Source organism: Struthio camelus, chromosome 11 (genome assembly GCF_040807025.1).
Source record: "Struthio camelus isolate bStrCam1 chromosome 11, bStrCam1.hap1, whole genome shotgun sequence".
NCBI lineage: Eukaryota > Metazoa > Chordata > Aves > Struthioniformes > Struthionidae > Struthio > Struthio camelus.
In genome coordinates, this window is record NC_090952.1 from 8,449,138 (window position 1) to 8,471,739 (window position 22,602).

General features: G+C 50.6%; 2 protein-coding genes across 12 annotated transcripts in view; one reads left to right on the plus strand and one right to left on the minus strand.

The window, feature by feature from the left end:
* CAPN6 (calpain 6) overlaps window positions 1-17,367 on the plus strand; it is a 70,714-nt gene extending 53,347 nt beyond the window's left edge. For both annotated transcript variants that reach the window (XM_009685455.2, XM_009685462.2), the window contains 5 exons: window positions 1,141-1,343; window positions 1,994-2,115; window positions 7,764-7,900; window positions 9,413-13,868; window positions 16,107-17,367. In XM_009685455.2, the coding sequence (XP_009683750.1) occupies window positions 1,141-1,343; window positions 1,994-2,115; window positions 7,764-7,900; window positions 9,413-9,595 (645 nt within the window). In that variant the 3' untranslated portion in view covers window positions 9,596-13,868; window positions 16,107-17,367. The remainder of the gene's footprint in view (window positions 1-1,140; window positions 1,344-1,993; window positions 2,116-7,763; window positions 7,901-9,412; window positions 13,869-16,106) is intronic.
* Window positions 16,484-22,602, minus strand: part of PAK3 (p21 (RAC1) activated kinase 3) — a 273,715-nt gene continuing 267,596 nt past the window's right edge. For all 10 annotated transcript variants that reach the window (XM_068956931.1, XM_068956936.1, XM_068956934.1 and 7 more), the window contains one exon: window positions 16,484-22,065. In XM_068956931.1, the coding sequence (XP_068813032.1) occupies window positions 21,976-22,065 (90 nt within the window). In that variant the 3' untranslated portion in view covers window positions 16,484-21,975. The remainder of the gene's footprint in view (window positions 22,066-22,602) is intronic.

The following is a 22,602-nucleotide window of genomic DNA, read 5'->3' on the forward strand; positions in this document are numbered from 1 at the left end:
GAGGAGGAAGCAAGAGAAACAGCTGTGGATCTGGCTTTTCACTAGGGATCAAGCTTATTTTATTACCTATTGCTATAGCTGGTGGGGCTATACTGAGACTATGGCCCTACCCCAAAAAACAGTAAATAATGGTGCCCTATAGAGCTATTGACGTTTGTATCACACCTGCACATTTGACAATCACCTGTTAACCAGACATATTGAAAAGTGTCATTATGGAAAGTGGCGTAATCTCTCTATACCTTGCTCATGGCTAGTCAGTACAGCTAATTAGTAGAAAGGCTTGGAAAAGAAAATCACACCCGCAGAAAAGTGTCAGTGCTCTCTTTTATTTTTGTTAATATTTTCTATTTCAGAAGTATTCTCGCCTTCCAAATGCATTACTATGACTAAGGGCCTTTGGAAGACCATGGCCTAAATTATCTGAAGACAATTGAGAGCTACCAGAAAAGAATATAGGGCTGTCTTTGCCCTCATTTGCTGAAGAAATAAGTTTGTATCTTAAGTAGGCTGTGGCAAACATCAGCTCCCAGAAAAGGATATTAATAGTTGAGCACAGCTTCAAGGCTTAGAACAAAACATAAATAGTTATTCTGTGGTTTTTGTATTCAGGAAAGGACAATGAAAGTACAGCTGTGGACATCTGGATGCTCTGGATTGAGAGCCTGCTGTTAGACGCGCTCGTGCGCTTAGTACTGGCTGCTGGAAAAGGGAGGAAGATGAATTTCTGTCTCTTCTAAGATGGCGGTGTAGCTTAGTGGATGGAGTCCTTGGCATGTCTGAAGGGCTTTTATGTTCCTAATTCTGCCGTTGCGGTATTATAACTCTGTCAGTGGGTGCATGTCTTTGCCAGGTCACCCCGACCTTAGGGGTGTACGTGTGTGTACCAATGTAGTGAAGTGCAGAACAGCGCTGCTTGGGAGGCAGCGCGGGCTAGTGCTTTGAGCGCTCGGTTGACCATCAAGACCATGTCTCTGCCCCATCTTCAGCAGGTCAACTGTGCCAAACCATTTGCCTTTACAGAACATCATCTCTTCTGCTCATAAAAGTCTCTGAAATCTGCAGGGAAAGTTTTGCCTGCTAGCCCTCCCCCCTAATATCCCTCATTGCATCAATTTCTCTACTGCTCTGTGGCTGTAGGTGGAGGATAACAGAAGCTATCGGCTACACAAGCTGACTGTGCAGGAGAGAGTGGCCACATCTATGTACATCAATACCCGCACTGTGTTCTTGAAGAGGGTCCTTAAGCAAGGCCGCTACGTCCTTATCCCAACTACGTACCATCCTGGCATCATTACAAAGTTTATCCTGAGACTCTTCACAGATGTGCCATCAAAACTCAGGTACTTGGAACATCACAGCTGTGCGGGATCTTCCCTTGCCCGTATTGGCTGCAACTCCTTGGAAAGGGTCGCCACCAAACGTCCTTTGCTCACTGACACACCTCAGTCCAGAACTAGGCCTTGAGGTAGTCGTGGTCACCTCCAAGAATCTCCAGAGGGCTCACTGGGATTTGTGCATGCCTAGGACACGTTTATTTAGGGACCTAGGAGCAGGCGACTGAGTTTGGGTCATTTAACCCTTTAGTTAGGCTTTTGTAGTTGCCTCTGGTTCTAGACCTGAACCCCCTGAGCACTGGTGCTTGCAGGTACAGTTGATGCTGTTTACTTCTCGGACTGTCTCCCTTGAAACAAGTGGATATCTGAGTGTAAAACTAGTGCACGGTGAAATTGAGCCCACCAAATTTTTGTCTTGCTTTGATACCGTTTTCCATAGTTTAAAGTTTTTTGTGTCCCTGTCATGCAAGGGATGACACGGGTTTGTTATAGTTTGCTTTTATTTCCTTAAGCATGTCATTCCTATACCACAAACGTCCAAGATGACAGGTGGGGAGAGAGTACAAATCTTGATGTTCTGTAAAGGGCCTAGCTTCCACCGCTGCTGATTGTTTGCTTGGCTTTCATCACTTCAATTCTTTGCCTTGATTTTTCAGAGAGCTGAAGGCAGATAAGCCCAAAATGACATGTTGGAGTCTTCTTTGTGGCTATCCACGTAGAGTCACCCAAATCAAAATTCACTCTGCAGAGGGCTTACAGAAGCAAGACAGATCAGGTGGTAAGTGTAAAGCCAACCTGGAAGGGTGGGAAGGGCTTCCTCAGTCCTCTAAAGCTGGGCAGAGTTAATATTCAAGCAGTCAGAAATTACCCAAACAGCTTGAAGGTTTGTGGGAGTTTTTTGCAGCACTTTGTAAAATCTACTGAAAAGGAGAGCTGAGATGAATATGATGATGCAAAGTCATGTGTCAAGCAAGAGTCATGTGTCATCTGTGCTGGTCCACATGGGCAGTACAGCCAGGCCTTCCTGAAAACCTTTTTGTGGGGATTAGTAAGAAATTCACCTCTCAGGGTTATCTGTTTTCTAAAAGGAAAAAGGCGAGGGAGACAGGTGAATAGCACGCACTCCCTTAGTGTGTTACCCTTACCTCAGCAATGTCATTCAAGGCCTTCAGAGCACTTTGCTCTTCATTACCACAGGCTTAGTGGCACTTCAGAGAGGAAATTGCTGTATTCAAGCAACCATTTTCAGCCGGGTAGACTGATACAGGGAGAGGCTAAATGACTTACACAGGACTATGTGTCTACAGGTCAAAGGAAGAGTCCTGAAGAACACTAAAATGTCCTTTAGTTCCCGATGTTGACAGTTAATTAATAAACTTGTCCAGCTGTTGTCATTTGCTCCATCCTTTTCTACGCCTGCTCTCCATCTTCCTTCATCATCCTTCACTTCCCATGGCCAATGGAACAGAAGGAGGCAGTCGCATCCCGCACCGAGTGGTTGGTAGGGAGAAAGCAAAGGAGCAGAGACACTTTGGTGAACTTGGAACAGGAAACTAAAGAGACTGCTGAAACATCTGTATTTGCTCCAGATAACTCTGCAGCGCTCCTTAGTTCAAGATGCAGAACTCCACTGCATTAACTCCTTGTGGTAGAGAAGTCATTAGACTTAGACTTATAATACAGTCAGTCTCAAGAAACAGCTGCAAAATATCTCCCACCAGCTGGTTACAGTTTTGTTCCGGTCCCCTTTTCATAGTTATTCCTGGCACCCATAGAGTGGAGACTGAATGTACTTTTCACTGTGCAGGGCACTTTCTGTTAACTCTGGTCGTCTCTTCAGGGGACAGGAATGTTGGAGGGAAGACACGCAGGAAATTGTTTCAGCTCGTTTTTCTTGGCGCTTTTCTTTAACAACAGTGACTGCATACACCTCAGTCAAACAAGTAGTATGGCTCCATGTTCTCAGAAAGGCAGGATGAATGGGTGAGCCTGAAGGGGGAATTCATGACTAGAGGAGCAGAGCAGTGATTTGAAAAGAGGCAGTATGTTCTTGTTATCCCTGTGAAGAACATTTTCATTTTTAAGTTTTTTGTTCCCATTTAAAATTCCTTAAACATTGTCCTCCAACATTCCCTGCAGCAAAACAGTAAAAGCCAATTATTCACCCTTAGCATTTCACAACCCTTAACACAATTGCAGTCATGACAGGATCCTTTGAAACAGTTGCCTGCAGCGGCCAAAGAGCAGGTCCAGCTCAGAAAGCGTTGTGGGATTTGGTGTGTTGTGACACAGACCATCAGGACTATACACATGGGACTTAAAACCAATGAGTAATAAGGATTCCTCCAATAACATAGCCCAAAATACCTTTAGGACACCCATGCTAATGTGGCATACTCAGGTTGAATAGCAAATGCCTCCATTCTGACTTCAGCGTTTGGTATTGGGCTGATGATTACCCTGAAAAAAAATGAAAAGGTACCCTATTGTGAGAAGAACCGTCTATGGGAAATGGGCACGCAGATTTTCTGTTTATAAAGCTAAGCAAAATTTCTGCTTGAATATTTTATCTGCTGAAAAATGCAGATTTGAGTCAAGGGATAAAGTGATACTATTTGTGAATTTGTATTCATCAAGTGGCTGAAGAAATATTTAAAACATTCAGTCTAATTATCAACGTCAGTCTTTTTTGAAGTGGTTCCATTTTCCTTTGTGAAACAACGTGCCATTTTTAAATTTATCAGAAATGTAAAGGGATCTGAACACGCAGCCTGAGTGAATCTTGTGACTTGACTTTGAATAAAACTTCACCAAAAAAAGTTAAAATATTTTCCTTTCCAGCACTGAAGGAAAGCTGACTTATCTCACACGAGTATCTTCACTATTATCTTGAATTCTGGTGTGAAATCCCTGTTTGATTTTTTTTTTTTTGGTCATTTCTTTTCCTGTATGTATCTCCAGCTCACAGGGCACAGCCGTAGATTGTCTTACAGAAAACCACATCTTATAGCAGCCTGAGACACATCAAGAAGGGAGAGTGCATAAATAAAAAAAAAACACGAAGCCAAATGTGCACTGCTGAGATTTGTGCTACAGAATCAAATCCAGCTGTGCAGTGACAAGGGCAATGCCCATGAAGTGGCGCTCTGCCTTCCGAGGGCGCCTCGGTGGGACGTTTGGCCAAGCTCCTGATTGATGCTACAGTCCATTTTTGCTAACATAAAAAGCTGCATATGGCACATGTTTCTTGCCTTTGTTTTTTGGGTAGATTAAAAGGCCTGCTATAAAAATTTCCTGAGTGCACCATATGATTGGTTCATGAAGGTACACTAGAAGTAAATGTGTACAGAGACATTAAATATCCCATATTCTGAGATCGTTCCCTAAGACTGCTGTGAAAGGCTGCAGCTCCTTGTTGGTCTCTCCTTTCTGGCTTCTCTGGATGCCCAGCAGGACCCTCTCCCACATTTATCTCAAGGAGAAATAGGGGCCAGGCATTTGGAAAAGACTGGTTTCTGTGGGGATCTCAAACCAGCTTTCTCAGAAGTGGTGAGTTTAGACCTCAACGTCTCATGGGCAGTTACCAAAATACCAGCCTTACCTGCTGCTTACCCAGCGTTTATTGGTGTGAATTAAGCTTAAAAGTCAGCAGCAGCCTCCTGTCTGATCAATACTGTGAGATGAGGGAAGAGGCTACACAGCAATTCCCATCTGGAGTGACAAGCAGAGGTTTCCTCTTAGGCTAGGCAGAGTCGATACGTTTATTCATGGAGAAAATAGGTAGATTAGGTAGCTGTGTTCATGTGCTGCTAAGCAGAGGACTTCATCCACAGGTTACTCAACTTCTGGTGCGAAGCTTGATGGGAGCTTGTCTTCCATGTGAGCTGCTGTTTTTCTTCCACTGCCAGAGCAGCAACTCCCAGTGTTTTCATTCCCAGCTTATGGTGAGGGCTAAGGTGCTGGTTTTCCATGTTAGTAGCCCTGCCTGCGTTGTCTTTGTACAGGTGTAAATAAACCAGGCACAAAACTGCAAAGAACTGGGCTGACTGCAGTGGAGAGAGCCTCTCGTCTCATCCCACATAGGCAGCTCTCCCGTTTCCTCCTTTGCTTCTGGAGCTGGGAGACGGTCCTCCCAACATAACTCACCCTTCAGCAATGCCATTGTGAAATCACGCTGTGCGGGCACCTTTCATCTTCCTCCTGAATCTTCCTGGGTTTTTTTCTCCCCCTTTCTGAGAATTTGAATCTGATTCTTTCAAGTGCTAGCCTTCCTTTCCTATGACTCGGCAAGCCTCCTTCGTCAACAGCTCCCTGGTCCGGCTGATATGTCTGTTAACACCGAAAGCTCAGTGTCCTTTCCCCACCCCTTCTCGTGCCCCATGTCTCTTGATTACTGCTAATGATCGGATGTTGCTTTGCTGTTTGCCTAAGGCCAAAGTAGTTGACACCATTTCATGCAAGACCCCATTTTATTGGGGTCCGTTTTCCAAATCTCTTTGCAGAGGGAGGAGCTCTTCCATCACTTATTACACAGCCTGGTGCAGCCTCGTGCCCCAGAGCTAAATCCACACGTTCAGTGACACAGAAAGTAATCGTCTACCAGAAAAGCCAATACTTTGCTACCTGCTGTAGAAAGTGTGATACGTTGTCAGGGTAACAGGCTTATTGGGTGTCTGGCCAGGTCTAATCACAGGGCAGCAGATGGAAAAATCTGTTTCTTTCTCATAAGTGGAAGTGGCTCCGGCTTTGGATGTAGCTGTTAAGGGATTTGTTTGTGTGAAATGTTGGTATCGGTTCCTGTAACTGTGTGAGGTGTTTCAGGAAAATCTTGTGGAGCATGAACTGCTGAAAAAATGAAAGCTGCCTTAAAATTATGCTATCTTATGGCTGTCATTCCAGTGGTGGCATTTTCAAGTAGAGGATGACAAAACAGGTATAAGAAACGATCTCATGAGTCTGACTTAACACTTAGGCGGATTCAGTGGATTTATTTAAAATTTTCATATAAAAAGTGGAAGGGGGTAGACGAGAGAGAGAGAGCTATCTTTACTAGGGTTGCTGTCATTAACCACAGGGATGGACAGAAATAGCTGCATTGAAATATGAAATGGTACTGCCTGTGTTTAATTAAAAGTTACTCAGAAAATGGAATGATCCATTCCATTCCAAGCTGAAGGCAGCTGTTTCCAAAGTGGCTCTTGCTCTATTGGTATGGAAAGAAACTTTCAACATTTATCACGAACTGAAAATGTTCAGTCTGAAAACAAGAAAACATTTCTAGAATGTTGAATCAGTGGGTACAAAGCATTTCATTTACATATGATTAAAGTGTAATCTAAAATATTAACTAGGACCTATAATAGATACAAATGTGTTATGATAATATAAACTTTAAATGGCATGAATCAAAATGATAGAATCAAAGAAATTGTCTCATGTTCATGGGAATGAAATGAGAAACTCGTGAGGATTTGCTTTGACAGTTTCCCACAGAAAATGTTGTTGAAACCAATGTACTTCTACAGAATGTTTTACGTTTTGGTAGTATTTTATTTTCTGGCCTTCAGATGCTTCTGCCTGTTGAAAATTATCCTCCTAACACTAATACTCATATCAGAATACACTTTCCAGCTAGAAAGCCTACACGTGGGCCCCCAGGTGTGCGTTCAGTGATCTAAAAGCACTTTTGTGCCCTTCCTGCCTGTCTTCTGTAGGAATTGGGGATGATGAACTCTTCTGACCTTCCGTTTTGACCCAGGAGCCGAGAACTACCTGATCACCTACACACACAGATGCATTTTGGCTTCTGAGAGTAGAGCAGTGTCAGGACCGTACAGTTTCACTTCAAAGCCTTTCTATTACATAAACCAGGAGGATGCACAGCAAGAGGACATGGAGAGATAGTGACTCCTCATCAAGGCATGGAGGGAGGCCCCATGGCGGTCTGTTGAGCAGTATTAGATATCGCCATTAGCTCAGGTGCTGGGTGTTCCTGGCATCTGCATCTTTTCTGTAATCTTCTTGGCACCAAAGTGCTCTCTGGGAGTGAAGTTTGCTGCAGGGATTGCCGTGTGCTTCCTGCAACGTGTGCTGAGATCCTTCTAGGTGCAAACATACATAGCCCTATGTGGATTATGCACTTGTAGTGAGCGCCATGGGCAGGGTTGGCATCAGGCTGGTTTCACAGCAGACAGCGCTCAGCTTCCACCACTGAGCAACCAGCCAGCACTAACAAGAGTGAGGTGTTTCACCTCTGCAGCAGGTGGGAAGCTGGCAGCAGATATGCAGTGCCCCAGTGCCCTGTTCCTGTGTTCCCTGGTCTGGTCCTCAGCAGTGGCCCTGCCGGGAACACCAGGGGATTGTCCCCGCTGGGTTTCCCAGCTGTCATTCTATCTCCTAATGGCTGTGCCACGGACTGTGTTTTAGGAGCAGATCCCTATGTGCTTATCAAGTGTGAGAACCAAAAAGTGCGCTCCACGGTTCAACAAGATACTACCAGCGCTGTCTTCGACACACAAGCGATTTTCTACCGAAAGAACATCGACAGTCCCATCATTGTCCAGGTGAGAAGGGCGGCGCTGGGCGGGCTGCCAAAGACAGGTGAGGGAGCACAAGGCATCCCTGGTCTGAATGGCTAACGTATTAACTTTTCCTTCACAAGACTGATAGCCAGGATAAAAGTGTGAGAATTACTGTTCCCCTTGCCAGGCTATGGCTGAAGCTATTCAGCAGCCTTACCAATTCTCTAGTCCAGATCTTCTCCACAGGATAGCAAGTGATGACACTTAGGGATCAGAAAGCATATTCCATTTCTACACTTGGAAGGAATTTCCAGAATTACCTTTTGCCTCAATTGCTACCTGAGAAAACAGGGACAAAGAAAAGCCAAGTTTTATCCTGAGTCATTCTTTGAAATGAAACCAAAGTTAAAGCTACTACTGAGAAGTTTTTGACCAAGAAAATCCAAGAAAACTTTGAGTGAGTGGGATGGCGTTTCAGTTTGATGCGCACGGTTGTTCAGCCTCAGACAAATATAAGAACTATGTCTTCTTCATCAGTGTGGGAAGATATTACAGTGAAGCTCTGAGTCAATTCACTGTGGCCCATAAGCGATAGAAATTGAAGTAGTTTTATAGCACTGTGTTGTAAGAGGAGGTACATTTCTGACGGTTCATTGCCTGATGCAGTATCAGGAATTTCTGTGCCATAATACTCGTCTGAATTAATAGTATAGTCTACAGATGTTATAAACAGGAGGAGGATGATAGCAGTGTTATCCCCCAAACCACAAATTGCAGTTGTGGGTTAGAGGGAGCTGATACAACAGCTGTTGGAGGGCAGTCTGTCTCCTTGGCATGTGCAGGATTTACCCTACTGCTTAATCCATAGTAAAGATTGGATTTACAGGTGGGACCTCACCCCATCTCACTGTAGTGTGCAGCTCAAACACTTTCACTTTTCCAGGCTAATTGAAGGTTAGATACTAACGAGCTTCACAGACCAAACAATCAAAGACTGGCCTGTGACACTAGCAGCAAAAAACTCCTAACACCATTTCAGTTGAGGCTGCTATCTTCCCCCATCCCTGAGTAGTGAGGAAGGACGTATCCAAGGACTCCAAAGCCACTGCTGTCCCTGGCTGTGGCAGAGCAGGCCTGGCTCTAACGCAGCCAGAGGAAAAGTGCTGAAGACGCTGCAGAGGTGAGTGCAAAACCTGTATGAAGCAGGCAGAGTGGCACAGACAGGCTGATTGCAAGTAGGCTTTTACTGCTGATGAGCTCATACAGGTAATTTTTATTCCTCTTCTAGGTAGACTGTGACCTAGAAAGCAAAAAGCTGCATTTAGCTCCTTATTTGCATAGTGTATGCAAATGAGCATGCAAATCTAGACTCACCCTCATGTGCTCTAGACAATTAGCCGCATTTAGATGTGTGCCCCCTCCTCACGTGCCCCCTCCTCACTGCCGTTGCAAGGGGTTAATGGGAGTGAACCTCCTCCGCTATAACCCTTTCAAGTGGAGTGTGAAAGAGAAGTGCTGCTTCAGCTGCAGTTATTTCTGCTCCCTTGTCTCTAGGTGTGGAACAGCAATGTCTTGTGTGACCAGTTCCTCGGACAGGCGCTGCTGGCAGCTTCACCCGGTGACCCCAGAGAACAGCAGACTCTGCAGCTCCGAGGGAGAGGCAGCCGAGAAGCAGCCGAGGTGCCAGGTCGCATCACTGTCAAGGTTTTTTCCAGCGATGACCTCGTGGAGCTATGAATACCAGAGCCCCGCAGAGCCAGACAGAACTGTCACCTCGCAGCAGGGGGGCTTGTCTGTGCTTTCTGTGTGAATGACTCGGGAGCAAAGGTTGCACATAATCGTAATCGCTTTAAAAAACTAACTCTCCATATTATCATGGATAATGGGAAGAGAGGTTTTTAAGGGGGGGGACAAATATATATGTGTATATATATACACACAGATATAAACGCACACACACATAGATAGAGATAGATATATATATATATACACACACACACACTTGATGCAGCAAGCACAGTAGAAGATGGGCCAAACTAAACGTCAGCAGCCAAGTTCGTTAAAACATGACCATCTTTCATAGATAGCTCTCAACAGAAGCTGGACACGCGCGTGACTGTTCTCGCAGGTTCCCCGCACACGGCTATCGTTTCTCAGCAGCAGGAGTGGAGGCAGGCAGGATGGGTGCATCTCCAGGGTGACAGACCAGCAGGTTGGTGGGGTGGAGGGCACACAGTGGACTTGGGTGGCTCAGTCCTTGTCCACTGCCGGACTGCACCTATGAGAGGGATTTCTTTGAGCTTTGATATGAATTCTTCTTCCATATATTGCTATAACCATTTTGATGAATGTCACTGTTGCTGCTGCAGATTAGACTTTTTTGTGCCTAGCTAAAATGTCATTACCTGAGTAGTTCAGTAATTCGTAATCATAAGACCAGGTATGCCATGGCAACGTTAAAAGAGAGGGGCAGCTCTTGTACTCCCTGTTAGAACACGACAGCCAGTGAGAGCTTTGCCAACGTTAACCGCTCTCAGATTAACTTTCAGATTATGTTATTGCCCACCCCAAGCTGGTGACTCACAAATTGGTGTCTCTGGCCAGGAAAAGGGCACCTCACAATTCATCTGTGGCTTTGCTGAGAAGACAGACTCAGTGATGGGACACCCCCCCCCCCCCGCCCAAGGAAGCTTTCTTTAAACCACTTGGTGCTCAAATGGAGTAACAGTCACTTGGCCTTATTAGATGTGGTGGGTAGCACCAGACTGAAAGAGGACACAAACGCCACATGGTAGGGACGGGTTCGTAAAACAAAGGTGCTGTGCCTTGCCTTACGTTAGGTTTTCTGTCTGCAAGTTTTGCATCAGTTTATAGCTGATTGATAGAGCTGAAGTGTTCGATAAGGTTTAACTTGGGTGTGATGAAGGCAGGCATTGTTTCAGACTTCCTGCAGGGCAGGGGTCAGGTACAAACTTCCTTCTAACCTTTGCACATAGCCCAGTGGTAGGGTTTCCTCGTAGCAGACGTTTCTGTGTTGTCAAGGTGTAGTGATTCTGGTAGTGTGAGAGGCTCACAGTGTTAGAGCCCTCAGAAGTGGCATTTTCTGTAGTTGCAAATTCTGATTTTTGAGTGCGAAGCTAGGAGCTGACCGTTTTGCCTTTCATTCAACCAGAAAATTTGGCTTTCTTTGTACCTGGTCACCACTTCAGCCATTTTGTGCATGTTTTATAGTTTATAAAATGCCCCTCAGTAGAATTAACGTTTTCACAAAGGGTTTTGAAGTTTTCTTAGGGCTCCAAAAACATCACTGCTGAGGGAGAAAAATGATTCCTGACATCTGGAGGCTGGAACGCGAGGCTGTGCACGATACTGTACTGCCACCGGGTTAGCTGTGTGTGCCGAGGGCTTACATCCGGCTCTCTCGGGAGGGAGCTTGGGCTTGAGCCATTTCTGCACGCGGAGCGTTTGTCAGATGTGACCGGCACACCGTTGGCAGCCCCACAGGCAAGTGGAATTTTGTTCTCTGAAAACTCATAGCACCCGAGCTGCTCGCTCGCAGATATGATTGTAAAGTGCATTTAAAAAAAAAAAAAGCCTCAGGTTTCCCATACAGTCCGGAGAGCCTGAGCAAGCCACGCAGGGACCCGCCGAGGCCACCTTATCCCAGCGAGTGCCCGGCTTGTCGCACGCGCTGCTCCCGTACCCGTCGCCCGCTGTAGGAGGGCAAGGCAGCCCGCGTGGGAGCGCGCGCCGAGGCCGAGCCGAGATGGCTGTGTGGTGCAGCCCCCTTCTCGCGCACACTTGTCTCCAGGGGCTCTTCCTCATGCGGTGGGCTTGGCTGGACCAGCTGGTTGATTTGGGTCAGCGTTTAGCCTGAAGACGGCTCCTGCCAGCGCGAGCGAGCAGCCAAGCGCGGCCGGGCCGCTTTCGCCTCCGAGGAGCGGCCGGGTCTACGGGAGGCTGGTGGCGTATGCCTCCCCGCCGTGGCGTTTGCCTCGGCTCGGCTGGGGCCCGCGGCCACCTCGCCTGCCCAGCGGGGGCATCCCTTGCCTGTCTGTTACTACTTAGGTGGGAGCCCATGGCGGCGGGACGGCGGGCGCAGGTAACGCGGTCCTCTCTCGGCGCTGCCCTGTTGAAGGCCCAGGCCACGCTGAGGCCACGGAGGGTTCCTCTACGTACGCGTGTGTTCATTTTTGGAAGGCGTTAGAGCAGGCAGGGTTTGCCTGTCAGCAGGGGCTGAGCCAACCGCGAGCCGGCTCTGCTGGGCCCCGGGGCAGCTGGCGGCTCCCTCGGCCCCGGCGCACGGAGCAATCCCAAGCGCAGAGCGGCCAAGAGCAGGTTCCCGGGGGCTTGCGGTGCCGCCTGTGCCCCGGGAGGGAGCCCGGCCGGGCAGCGGTGGCGCCTGCCACGCTCCCTGGGTTCCTGGCTCACCTCCTAGGTAAAGGACACGGTGGAGGTAACGTAATTGCCTTTCCAGACGGACTCAGGCGTTTAGAAGTGCTACCTCTAGCTGGGCATTATTTTTTCTACAGTTAATGATAATTTGTGGGAAAATTAAGAGGGTTGCTTTTTTTTGCAGTTATTTACATACATGGGCGGCACTGAGCAGGGAGTTCCGGCCAAAACAAATGAAAGCAGAGGGAAACGGTCTGAAAATGTTTCATTTCAAACCTTTATTTTTCATTCTAAAGTGAGCTAAATAAAAGGGTAACAAAAAAATAAACGGGTTCAGTAATTTCTGAAATGAAGCATTTGGTTTCAGTCCAAAGACAAACATTTCAGGGTGACCCCCCCCCCCCCCCATGGCTTTTTCAGCTCGCCAAAGGACACACTAAGTGATGTAGCTTGGTTTGTCTATCGAAGAGCTCTTGCCCCTGCCCCTTTTTTACTTCACCGCTGCTGCCCGCTCCCCCCGACCCAGTTCCCAGCCTTGCGCGTGCTCCCTCTGGCTGTGCCCTTCCTCGGCGTCCTCCACGCTGACGCAGACCAGGAGACTCGTCCTGTCTCTGGGCTGGACAGCAGCAGCTTTTTAGGAGTCGTGTGTGTGTTAGCTGGGCATCTCTGCCGCAGTGGTAGCGGGTGAGGCAGGAGATGGCAGGGGTCGCAGCTAGCGCAGGGAGCCAGACCTGGCCAGCGGTGAGCATGAGGCACAGCCAGGACACAGTTCTGGTCTCTTGACCACTTTAATCATCCATTTTTCTCATAGGTCTTCATTTGCATCCTGCAACTGAGGGAACCAGCCACGGTGGCTTAGAGAATAAGGTAGCCATAGGTCTTTTATGGTGTAATCGTCCCTGCTATCAAGCCATCTCCCCCCCCCCCCCACCAGGCTTCTGCTGGTTAGTCCAGCAAAACCCAGCTTTTCTCCTCACTTCTGCATTCCCAGTCCCCTTGCCTGCCACAGCTCTCCCTTCTCCCTCTACCTGGAGGGGCGCTGAGAAGTCAAATGACCCTTCCCCAGTCAGTCTTAGGCTGAAGCTGATGTGCAGCCTCTGGCACACCACACCGCTCACTTTTGGGGACAATCATAGATTGTCAGGGCTAGAAGAGATCTACTCTAGGACGGCTGCAGGGTAAACAGAGAGCCTGACTGCCGGAGTATCACCTATTGATTGGGAAACGTGGGGCAGAGGCTGTTTCCCAAATGTTAATGGCGCTGCAGACGCCAGTGAGCATTGGTCCTCTGGGAATTGTGTTCTCATCTCCCCCGGCTTCCGGGGAAAGCAACCGGCTCCTCGCCTGTGCCACATCAGCATTGCTCACGCTGGCTGTAATGTAACTACGCCAGTTTGAACAGGCCAAAAGTCTTGTTTACGCCAAAGAAAGAAGTTAGTATTAAGCCTAGGGCGCACAGCATGTCGCTTTGCAGTTCTCCTCCCCGTCCCTGGACCGTGGCCCTTGCAGCAGCTCAGAACACGGGAAATGCTGCACTGCAGAAAGGGTCCCGCAGCGGAGTTGGGTCTTCGGCTGCTGCTGGCTGCTCCCCCAGAGAGTGCAACCCTCGTGGGCGGTAAGGGACATCCCTGCTTACCGGGGGGGGGGGGGGGGGGGGGGGCGGGGGGCAACCTCATAACGGTGCAGGCGTGCAAAGGGTGCGAGGTGGCGCGTGGCAGTAGGAGACCTTGTGCTGCGCCACTGAAGAGCTGGCGGTCACGGCCAGCGGGTGCGGTGTTCAGGCCCTGGCACTGCTTTCGTGGCCCCAGCTGGGGCCCAGCTGATGCCCTGAAGGGAGGCCTTGGCATTTGTGCCTGTGGCGCCATGCCTGGCAGCACATGCTGCCCCCCCCCCCACCCCCCCCCCACCCCGGGAGGGCCAGTACAAAACCAAAGCCTAGACTCAGTCCTAGACTGGTGAGGAGCTAATGCGGCTTCTCGCAGCGGCGCTGGTGGGGCTCGGCGCGTCGCCACGGGGCTGTGACCGCGCGGGGCTGGGAGCGCCACAGCGGCCACCGGGGCAACAGGGGCTGGCAGCACTACATTGGCCCTGAGGAGTGTGCGGCAGCAGGGAGGGCTGCAAGGATTTGGATCCCCCCCCCCCCCCCGCTGTTGGCTTCATTGGGGCTCTCGGCTGCCCTGACGCCCTGCAGCGTGTGCAGAGCTGTTAAACACCTGCAGGTGCATTTGCTTTGCTTTGATGGCCCTCACCTGCGCCTTTGCCCCCTGCTGACATGTGCCCGGGCAGGCTGAGGCATTGCTTGCAGCCCAGCAGGGCCAGCGAGGGCCTTTGCCAGCCGAAGGAGGCCATATAACGAAGCCCAAGCCTGGCCCGCAGCCCGGGAAGCTGCAGGACGGCGGTGCAGGAACAAGCAGCTCTGATGAGCACCAAGCCAGGTGCAGCAGCCCTACGTGCCCTTGAGCCACCCGGCATGCTGCAGGGTGGCTAAGACCCGCCAGGTGCCCAAGGCTGTTTTGCCCAGCGTCCTGGCAGGCAGCTGCCGCTCAGAGGAGCATGCACCACGAGCAGCTTGGTACCAGCCTCCTGGACGTGAGCACTGCCACTGGTCAGCGTGGGTTTCTCCAGGGCCAGAGAAGAGCCACGCCAGGGAGGGATGGCTCTGAAGGGCTGGAAAGCTGCAGCTTCACTACTGTAGCTATGCACCAGGCAGTGGGTGAAGCACTTTGCAATGCCCTAATGAGCAGCAGGGCTGTAGGCCCCCTAACAAACACCAGTGAGGCTCAGCACAAGGCCACCTGGGGTCACAGCCACCCAGGGCCCCACAGTGCCTGGCACTGTGGTGTGTTTGGGCGTGATTCATGAGCACATTAACCCACGGGAAAGTGTGTAGCAGAGAAACAAATACAGTTACATGCATATATTTTTATATATGGTAATACAGACTAATAATGTGACCACGGTACAAACCCAAACTTTTGCTAGAGTGTGGTCCAAGCGCCTCCTCCTCCTTCTTCTTCTTCTTCTTCTTTTTTTTTTAATAACTTTTAGCAGCGAAACCTCTATAAAGTCTGTGTAGGCAGGTCCTTCTGTGGCTTTTCCTGCAACCCTGGGGGGGCTGGCTGCTGAGCCACAGGCATTAGTGAGCCCAGGTGCCACAGCCATGCACTTGCTGTGTCAGCTGCTGGCCATGCCAGGACAACACAGCTCAAGGGCATGCAAGCTGTGTCCACTGCCTGTGGCCCGGGGGGGGGGGGGGGGGGAGCTGTGGCCACCGTGCGGTGAGGAGGCAGGACCATGGCTGCGTGGGGAGGGCACGCAGCAGCCAACTGGGACAGCACGAGCCACGGCGGGGCTGCAGGTGGCATCTGAGCCTGGCTTGCAGGTAGCTGCTACTCTCAAAGGGGCTGCGACAAGGTGACTCAACACGGGAGCCAGTCAGTCTCCCTCCCATTGGGACGTTCACACGTGAGGGAGCCAGGCACGGCGGCATGCGGTGACCTGCACAGCATGGCTGGAGCCCCAGTTCCTGCCCTTCCTCTGCTGTTAGCAAATACCAGTGACCTCCTCTAAGGCAGAGTCTTCAGTAGGCAGCAGCATGGCCGGCCGTGTAGGCAGTATGGCAGGTCGTGCTGGACTCAGAGACGCGATGGGGCTCATGTTTCCCACGCGCCTTGGCTTCGGGCGTCTCGTCATGTCTGAGCCGTCGGCCAAGGGATTTACCACAGCTTTCTGCGAGCCGCAGTACAACAGCTAGTGGCTGGAGTTCACGAAGAAGCAGTTTTAAAGGTTCACGAGTCGCCAGGAAGGGCAGGAAGTGTGCCTAATCTCCATCTCCGTCGTTTACCATATGCAGCTGGAGAGGAGTGTGGGTTTTTTTGATAAGTATGGAGCAACACAGACAAAACACATGGAAAAAATCACAGTGCTCAGCGGCTTTTTCCCAACTGGGGAGCAGTGAGAAGGAGTCAGGCTCCTCTGCAGAAGCGCGATACAAGGATGTCCAGCAGCAACAGACAAATGAGGGCTCATAGCAGGTAAGTCCTGTTTCATTTGCCTTGGACGCTATAGTCTAGTGGCATTGGTCAAAGCTAAAAGCACCCAGAGCCAAACCGCCAAACTCTTTCTGACGCTGCAGCTGACCCAAGCTAGTGTTTTTTCAGCCACCCTTGATGCCATTTTGTCACGCAGCACCTGCAAATCCTAGAGGAAAAGCTGCACTCACACAATCCATTGGTATTTATAACTTTTATTTGCAATACTTTAGGTCCAAGTTTCAAACTGCAATATTTTTACACTCAAGACACAGTCATGCACAATCCATATTTCAATTTTCTATTGCTTCAACCACAATTTAAAATAACTTAATATTGGAAACAAAACCCAAAATCTTAAAAAAAAAAGGATGCTGAGGTCAGTAAGATGGATCCATGCCATCAGCACATTTACAAAGTAAATAACTTAGTTCTCTTTTTAAAAAGATCATAATTACCTCTTAATCCAAAGTTACAGAAGAATTTCACTACACATTTGTTTTTTAATCTTTTATCTTTTTCTTTTTTTCTGCTTTTTCTTTCTTTTTTTCTTTTTGCTTTTTTTTTTTTAAACAGATAACACGTCCTAAAAAAGGAATGTACAGCAAAATGAGATACATTTCTGATAAACAATGAGAACGTAGGCTCCTCCTCTGTTTACTTGTGTCTGGATACCCTGACGGAAAACAACTAGCAGGCACCAGCGTAGGTGTAAGCCGGTCGCTTCAGCCTAAACCGGAGTTCAGCGTTGGTTATGGCCCGATCCAGTCAAGAGTTGCAGACTTTGTTTGCAGATCCTCCCGACTCGTGCGCCCGGGTCTGCGGGCGCTGCACCGGCCGCGCGGACGAAACGGGCGCACCACAGGGGCTCCCAGCGCGGCCGCGCAAGGAGCCGGGTTTTCTCCTCCCCGGGGGCTACGGTGGGTGAGGACCTGGCTACCGGTTCTGACCGCCGGCAGGGCGCCTGCCGCCCGCTCGCTCCCCTGCCAAGCCAGGAGCTGACGGGCTTTTTCTTGCGGATGGGCTACAGAGCCATTTAGCAGCATTGCTTAATACTAATAGAAACAGTGTGACAAAAAGCAATTGCCTTTGGGTATCCATAGCTCAAAGGTTTAAAAAAAAATCTCAGCAGGCACGGACCTAAGAGACTTGCGCGCTTCGGATTTGCTACATTGACCTGCTTCTGACCTGGACAGTATGGCATGGTGGAGGAAAAAAACAAAAATGATGGCCAACCTCCTGCCGCCTGCTTAGGCAGCCAGGGCCGCCCCCGGCCCCGGCACGCGGGGCACCGCCAGCACCCGCGGGGCGAGCAACGGGGCCGGCGGCGTCGGCGTTGAGCGAAAGCTCGCGCTAGCGCCGCGCTGGCAGCCACAGCCCTGGGGTGCACAAAAGGGCGGTGATGACTCGCGCTGCCGACCGAGCTGTCGGCTGCGAACTGCTGCTGCAACCAGGCGGTTCCGAGGAGGGAGGCGTGCGAGCGCGCTGCCTCAGCCGCTGACAGGGTCGCGGCCACGGCGCGCCGCAGCAGCGGGAAGAGGGAAACGCGCAATCGAGCAGCGCAAGGCCCGGGGGCTCAGCTCGTGCGCTCCCTCCCTCAGCGCTGCGACCCAAGCACGGGCCAGCGCGCGCGGCCACGGGCTCACCCGCCCCGCCGTCGCAGCCGGCCAGGCCAGGCCGCGGCTCAGCTGCTTCGCCTCCGCGCGATGGCGCTGGCCGGGGCAGAGCTCGCTGGCGAGCCCTGCGGCCCCCCGGGAGCCGCTCAACGAGCGCGCGAAGCTCCCGGCGGACGCTAGAGCTGATGCGCGGTCTGCTGGGAGACCGCCGAGCGCTCCTCTGGGGGCACTGCGCCCCACGGGTTATTACAGATGTAGTCGTTTTCCACATTAGCAACGTTAACACCTTCCTTGGCCCACGGTTTCCTCAGTCGGGGCTGACGCTGGCGCCTGCGTGGCAGCACCACTAAGCAGCGCAACCAAAAGCCCGCGAGCTCACGCCCCGGCGCCCCGAGCGTTTCCTCCGCAGCCGACCCGGCGGCTCCGGCCTGGAAGCGGCAGCCGTTCGGGCGAGCGGGGACGGCGACCCCCCCCCAGGCCGAGGGGCCGCGAGCGAGGCGCTGCCCTTCCCACCGAGCAAAGGCCCGGGACCCCCGCGCGGCGCCCCAGAACCAACGGCCCCAACGAGGGGGAGCGCGGCGCTGCCCAGACCGGACCCGACAGCCCTGGCAGCGCCGCCGGCAGCTCGTCCGCCCCCTCCTTTTTTTCCCCTTGTCCGTGTATAAATAAGCTGCTCCGTGCTCCTCGCGCCTCCTGCCCTCGCCGCTGCCGCGCTGCGCTGGGGTCTGGCCGCCGCTCGCCAGCGGGCCGCTCCCCCCCAGCGGCCCTGCGGGGATGGCAATCGGGCAAGCTCTGGCTACGTGCTTTCGGGGTTTTTTTCCCCACTGTTTAATGGATTTAAAAATAAACCAGAGAAACGCAATTAACCACTCTCTTAAAACTTTGGAATGACCGTGTTTGAAACATATACAACATTCACCTACGCGTTTGGCAACAGAAACAGCCAATTTCTAATACTTCCAAAAATATACGTAGCTAATTGTTTCATCCAGGGATAGCACTCAAAAAAAAAAAAAGTCCCAAGAAGGCTGCAGAAATTTTATAGTGTCAGTTGTACCTTCTTTCTTTCTGCAAGGGTGATGCCTAGCCTAACGTTTGCTCCTGTCGATGAAGTACACGACGTGTCCCGCACGGGACTGATTTTTTTTTTTTTTGACGTTAATATTCCTCTTCCACATTTCCCTTCAAATTGGGGAGGATAAAAAAAAGCAGCTGCCACCTTCCAGGATCTAGTGACTGAGAATTTAATGCCAGAGACCGTCCCAAGCGAAGGGCAACAGGGCTGCGACAGGGCCATTTTACGGGATGTAAAACGGTCGGACCCCGTTGGTCTCCGCTGGGCAATTACAGTACAGGTTAAACAGCCACTGGCAGAGATTATTTCTGTTGAATCTTTTCCAACATTTTTAAAAGAATTTTTTTTTTTAAAGAAAAAATATCTATTTGCTGATGCAAAGAAAAATAAATATACTATTTAATAAAATAAAAATTAAGGCCTCTTTTAAAAGCAGCTGTGTTTAAAAAGCCAGAGCCAACACTATTTTGCATGCTGGAGCATACACTAATCAGGGGAAAAAATGATGCTTCTATTTGATTTCCTATTTTTCATATCTGTTATATTTCGGGAAGTTTTTTTGAAAAAGTAGAGACAGGGAAAATGCTGAAATAGTTATAGCTAGAGAAAAAAAAAAATAGGGGGGAAAACAATAAAGCCGATAGCGTACTCTACCAGCGTAAGCATTTCTATCACATGTCCAGCAAACGTGGGCCACAACAAAGCGCTTTCCTTTTAGAGGACGGCTGTCTGTCTGTGCCGCTGAGGGCAGGAACAACCAAAAGCTTTACCGGAAAACAGAAACTGTCACTTGTTTCTTTACTTCGCGCGTGGAATACAAACACGTTTCACTCCGATTGCTGCTTTACAGATCGCGGGCAGCCCGCCTCAAGTCTGAATCCCTCTTTCTCGCCTTCCCCCCCCGCCAAGAAAGGCTCTCGCCCAGCCAACTCGCTTGAGCCGCCGGAGAACAACGTGGCCTCACAGAAGAAACGGGAGTTTTGTCCTATTTGGGCATAGGGGGAAATCAAACCTGTTTCGCTCCCCGGGGAATCCGGACAGGTTAAGTCAGGCTTAGCTGTAGTAACCCGGCGAGCGCTGCCTCGGGCTGCGGCCGCAGCCAGAGCCCCTGGGCCGGAGGGCGAGCGCGCGGCGGCGGGTCAGGCGGCAGCAGCCACGACAGTCACCACGCCAGGCCCGTAACCAAGTAAGGAGCCAAAACCAAACGAGCCAACGACCTCATTCAAGAACAGCCCAAGCATCCTTCATTCGTACCAGCAAAACATGAAGGGCCTCAGTACCGTAAAGGTGGTGGGTGGGTGGGTGTTTTTTAGGTTAGAACAGCCATGATCCAAATGCTGTTTTGAAGGTCTTTGATTTTTTTTTTTCCTTAGTTGCACTACTAAAATACAGCAACAAATATTCCATACAAATGCTTTCTCTGAGTGAAGCCACACTGCATCTCTCTTTCTTTCCAAAAAAAAGAATAAATAAAACACCAGTGGCGTACTTCAACTACTCGGCTCGCTGACAAAGCAGCTGGCTAGCCAGCGCAGCCCCGAGCCGTGCCCCGGAGCCCCTCTCCAGCAACCCGCGGCTGCGGGCGGTGCTGCTTCCTGCTCCCAGGAGAGCAAGAAACCGGCCGGTTTTATGGCTCTAAGCACGTTTCTGCACTCGACTCCGCATTTCGCACCGTTGCTCTCGCTCGGTGCAAAGCTCCGCGTTTAGACGTGTTTGCTGCGCGGGCTGAGGCAGAGCGAAAGGCGAGAAGCCGCCACTCCCTGCCATCGGCCTCGCGGTTTCCCCGGCGGGACTCGGGCGATGGCCACACACGCGCCTCCGGGGCCGGGCTGCCCTCCCCGCCGCGTGCCGAGGGCCACGGAGACCACGCCGCTCCTGCAGCGGCTACGAGGAGCCCGCGAGAGCCGGCGATCTCCGAAGGGCCGGGAACCGGTTTCGCCCTGCCCTGCTCCTGCACGAGCCCCAGAAGGCTAATCCAAGGGGCTGCTCCTTTCGGAGGGTGGGTACGATACACCGTGGGGACTAGCCCCTGCCCGTCCGGCTCCGACGCTGGAGGATCGGTCCCGTCCCAAGAAGCGCGAGCACCCGCTGCCAGTCTGCTTCGGCTCTCTGCTACGGACACGGCGCCCAAGGCCAGGAGGCTGCGGGGTGCTCTGCAGGGCCGCTGCCGGCACTCGGCCCCTGGCCAGACCGGGCCCGCGGCCACCTAACAGCGCTCGTACAGCTCCACATCGGACGAGCCCTTTCTGAGCACACTGGCTGATCTTTTTGCTTTTTTTTTTGTTTGTTTGTTTTAATAAGACTCTCACCCAGGCAAACATATTACAATTAGTTATACAAATCAAACTGTCAAGAACCGAAACACTATATATTCACAGTTGAAAGCCTGTATTGCAACAGGACGTTTTGTCTGCTCCACTCTTGATTCATTTTTGGTTGGAAATGCAATTTCACTTTCTTCCTCAGCTAGACGTAGACGTACCGCAAATGAGCAAATACCAGCCAGCGGGGCTGTATTCAAAAGGCGACGCAGTCTGGAGTTTATGAATGAAGGAGGACCCTTCTCCAATTCCAAACCATACCAAAAAAACCCAGAAAAGGGACTTTGCATCTTTAAGAAACAACTGACAATTTAAAAGTGAATGTACAGCTTATTCACAGAGTGAGACGGAAGGGACTCTTCCAACTGAATTGGCTTTACCTTGGAAATGGCTGAGACAGCAAAGCATTTTCTGTCATTACCTCTCTGCCTTAAGCCCTGTTTCATCTTAGAAATAAATTAAGGAGCCAGAAAGCAGGAAGAAGACAGGTGATAAGTTTCTGTTCCTCGAGGGACCGGAGAACAGTTGTTCTCCCCTCCTCCCTGCTACCACCATGACTGTGACCGTTTGTCTGTCCATCCATCCATCTGTCCTGCAGCACAAGAGTTGAGGTTTTACAGAGTTTTTGCTCAGTCCTGCTCCGGAGGGAGCTGGCGTGGGAGAAGGCCAGCCTGGCGTGCTAGCGGCTGCTGTTCTTAATCGCTTCCTTTGCTGCAATGATCAGAGGAGTCAGGCTGGAGAGAGGCTTGGCTAGTTTTAAAAATGGATGCTACCCAAAGGAAAGAAAGAAATCATTACTTTCCAGAATCGCTTACTCACAGGCGCAAGCATTATTCTTCTGGTTACTAGGAATATGCAGAAATAGGACTGAGGGGACCATCTGGATCTTCACGTCCAGTCCCTTGCTGCAGGCAAACATAGCCCATAATCCTATTAATCCATTTATCAAGGTGCCTTCAGCTTGCTGGGATTTTTGCCCTGCCTGCTCTCTTGGAAAGCTGCTTGCTGTCCCAGAGCCTTACTCCTTTCAGGAAACTTATATACATGCAAACGTCAAATACTTATGTACGTTCCAGTCTTCCAAAGACGCAGCCTATTTTAGCTGTCAAAGACGACCAAAGGCATAAGCCGTTCCTGGGGCACCTCCAATACCTCTAGGAAGAGTTTAGCCCCATAGTATCTGGGCCCACATGCTGTTTTGGAGGCTACCGAGGTGCAGGTTTTTTGGGCACCAGGACAGCAGGAGGGAGATGGGCGACTGAGCGCCGACAGCCACGGCTCCGGGTGTCAGCAAGAGCTGTTTCTC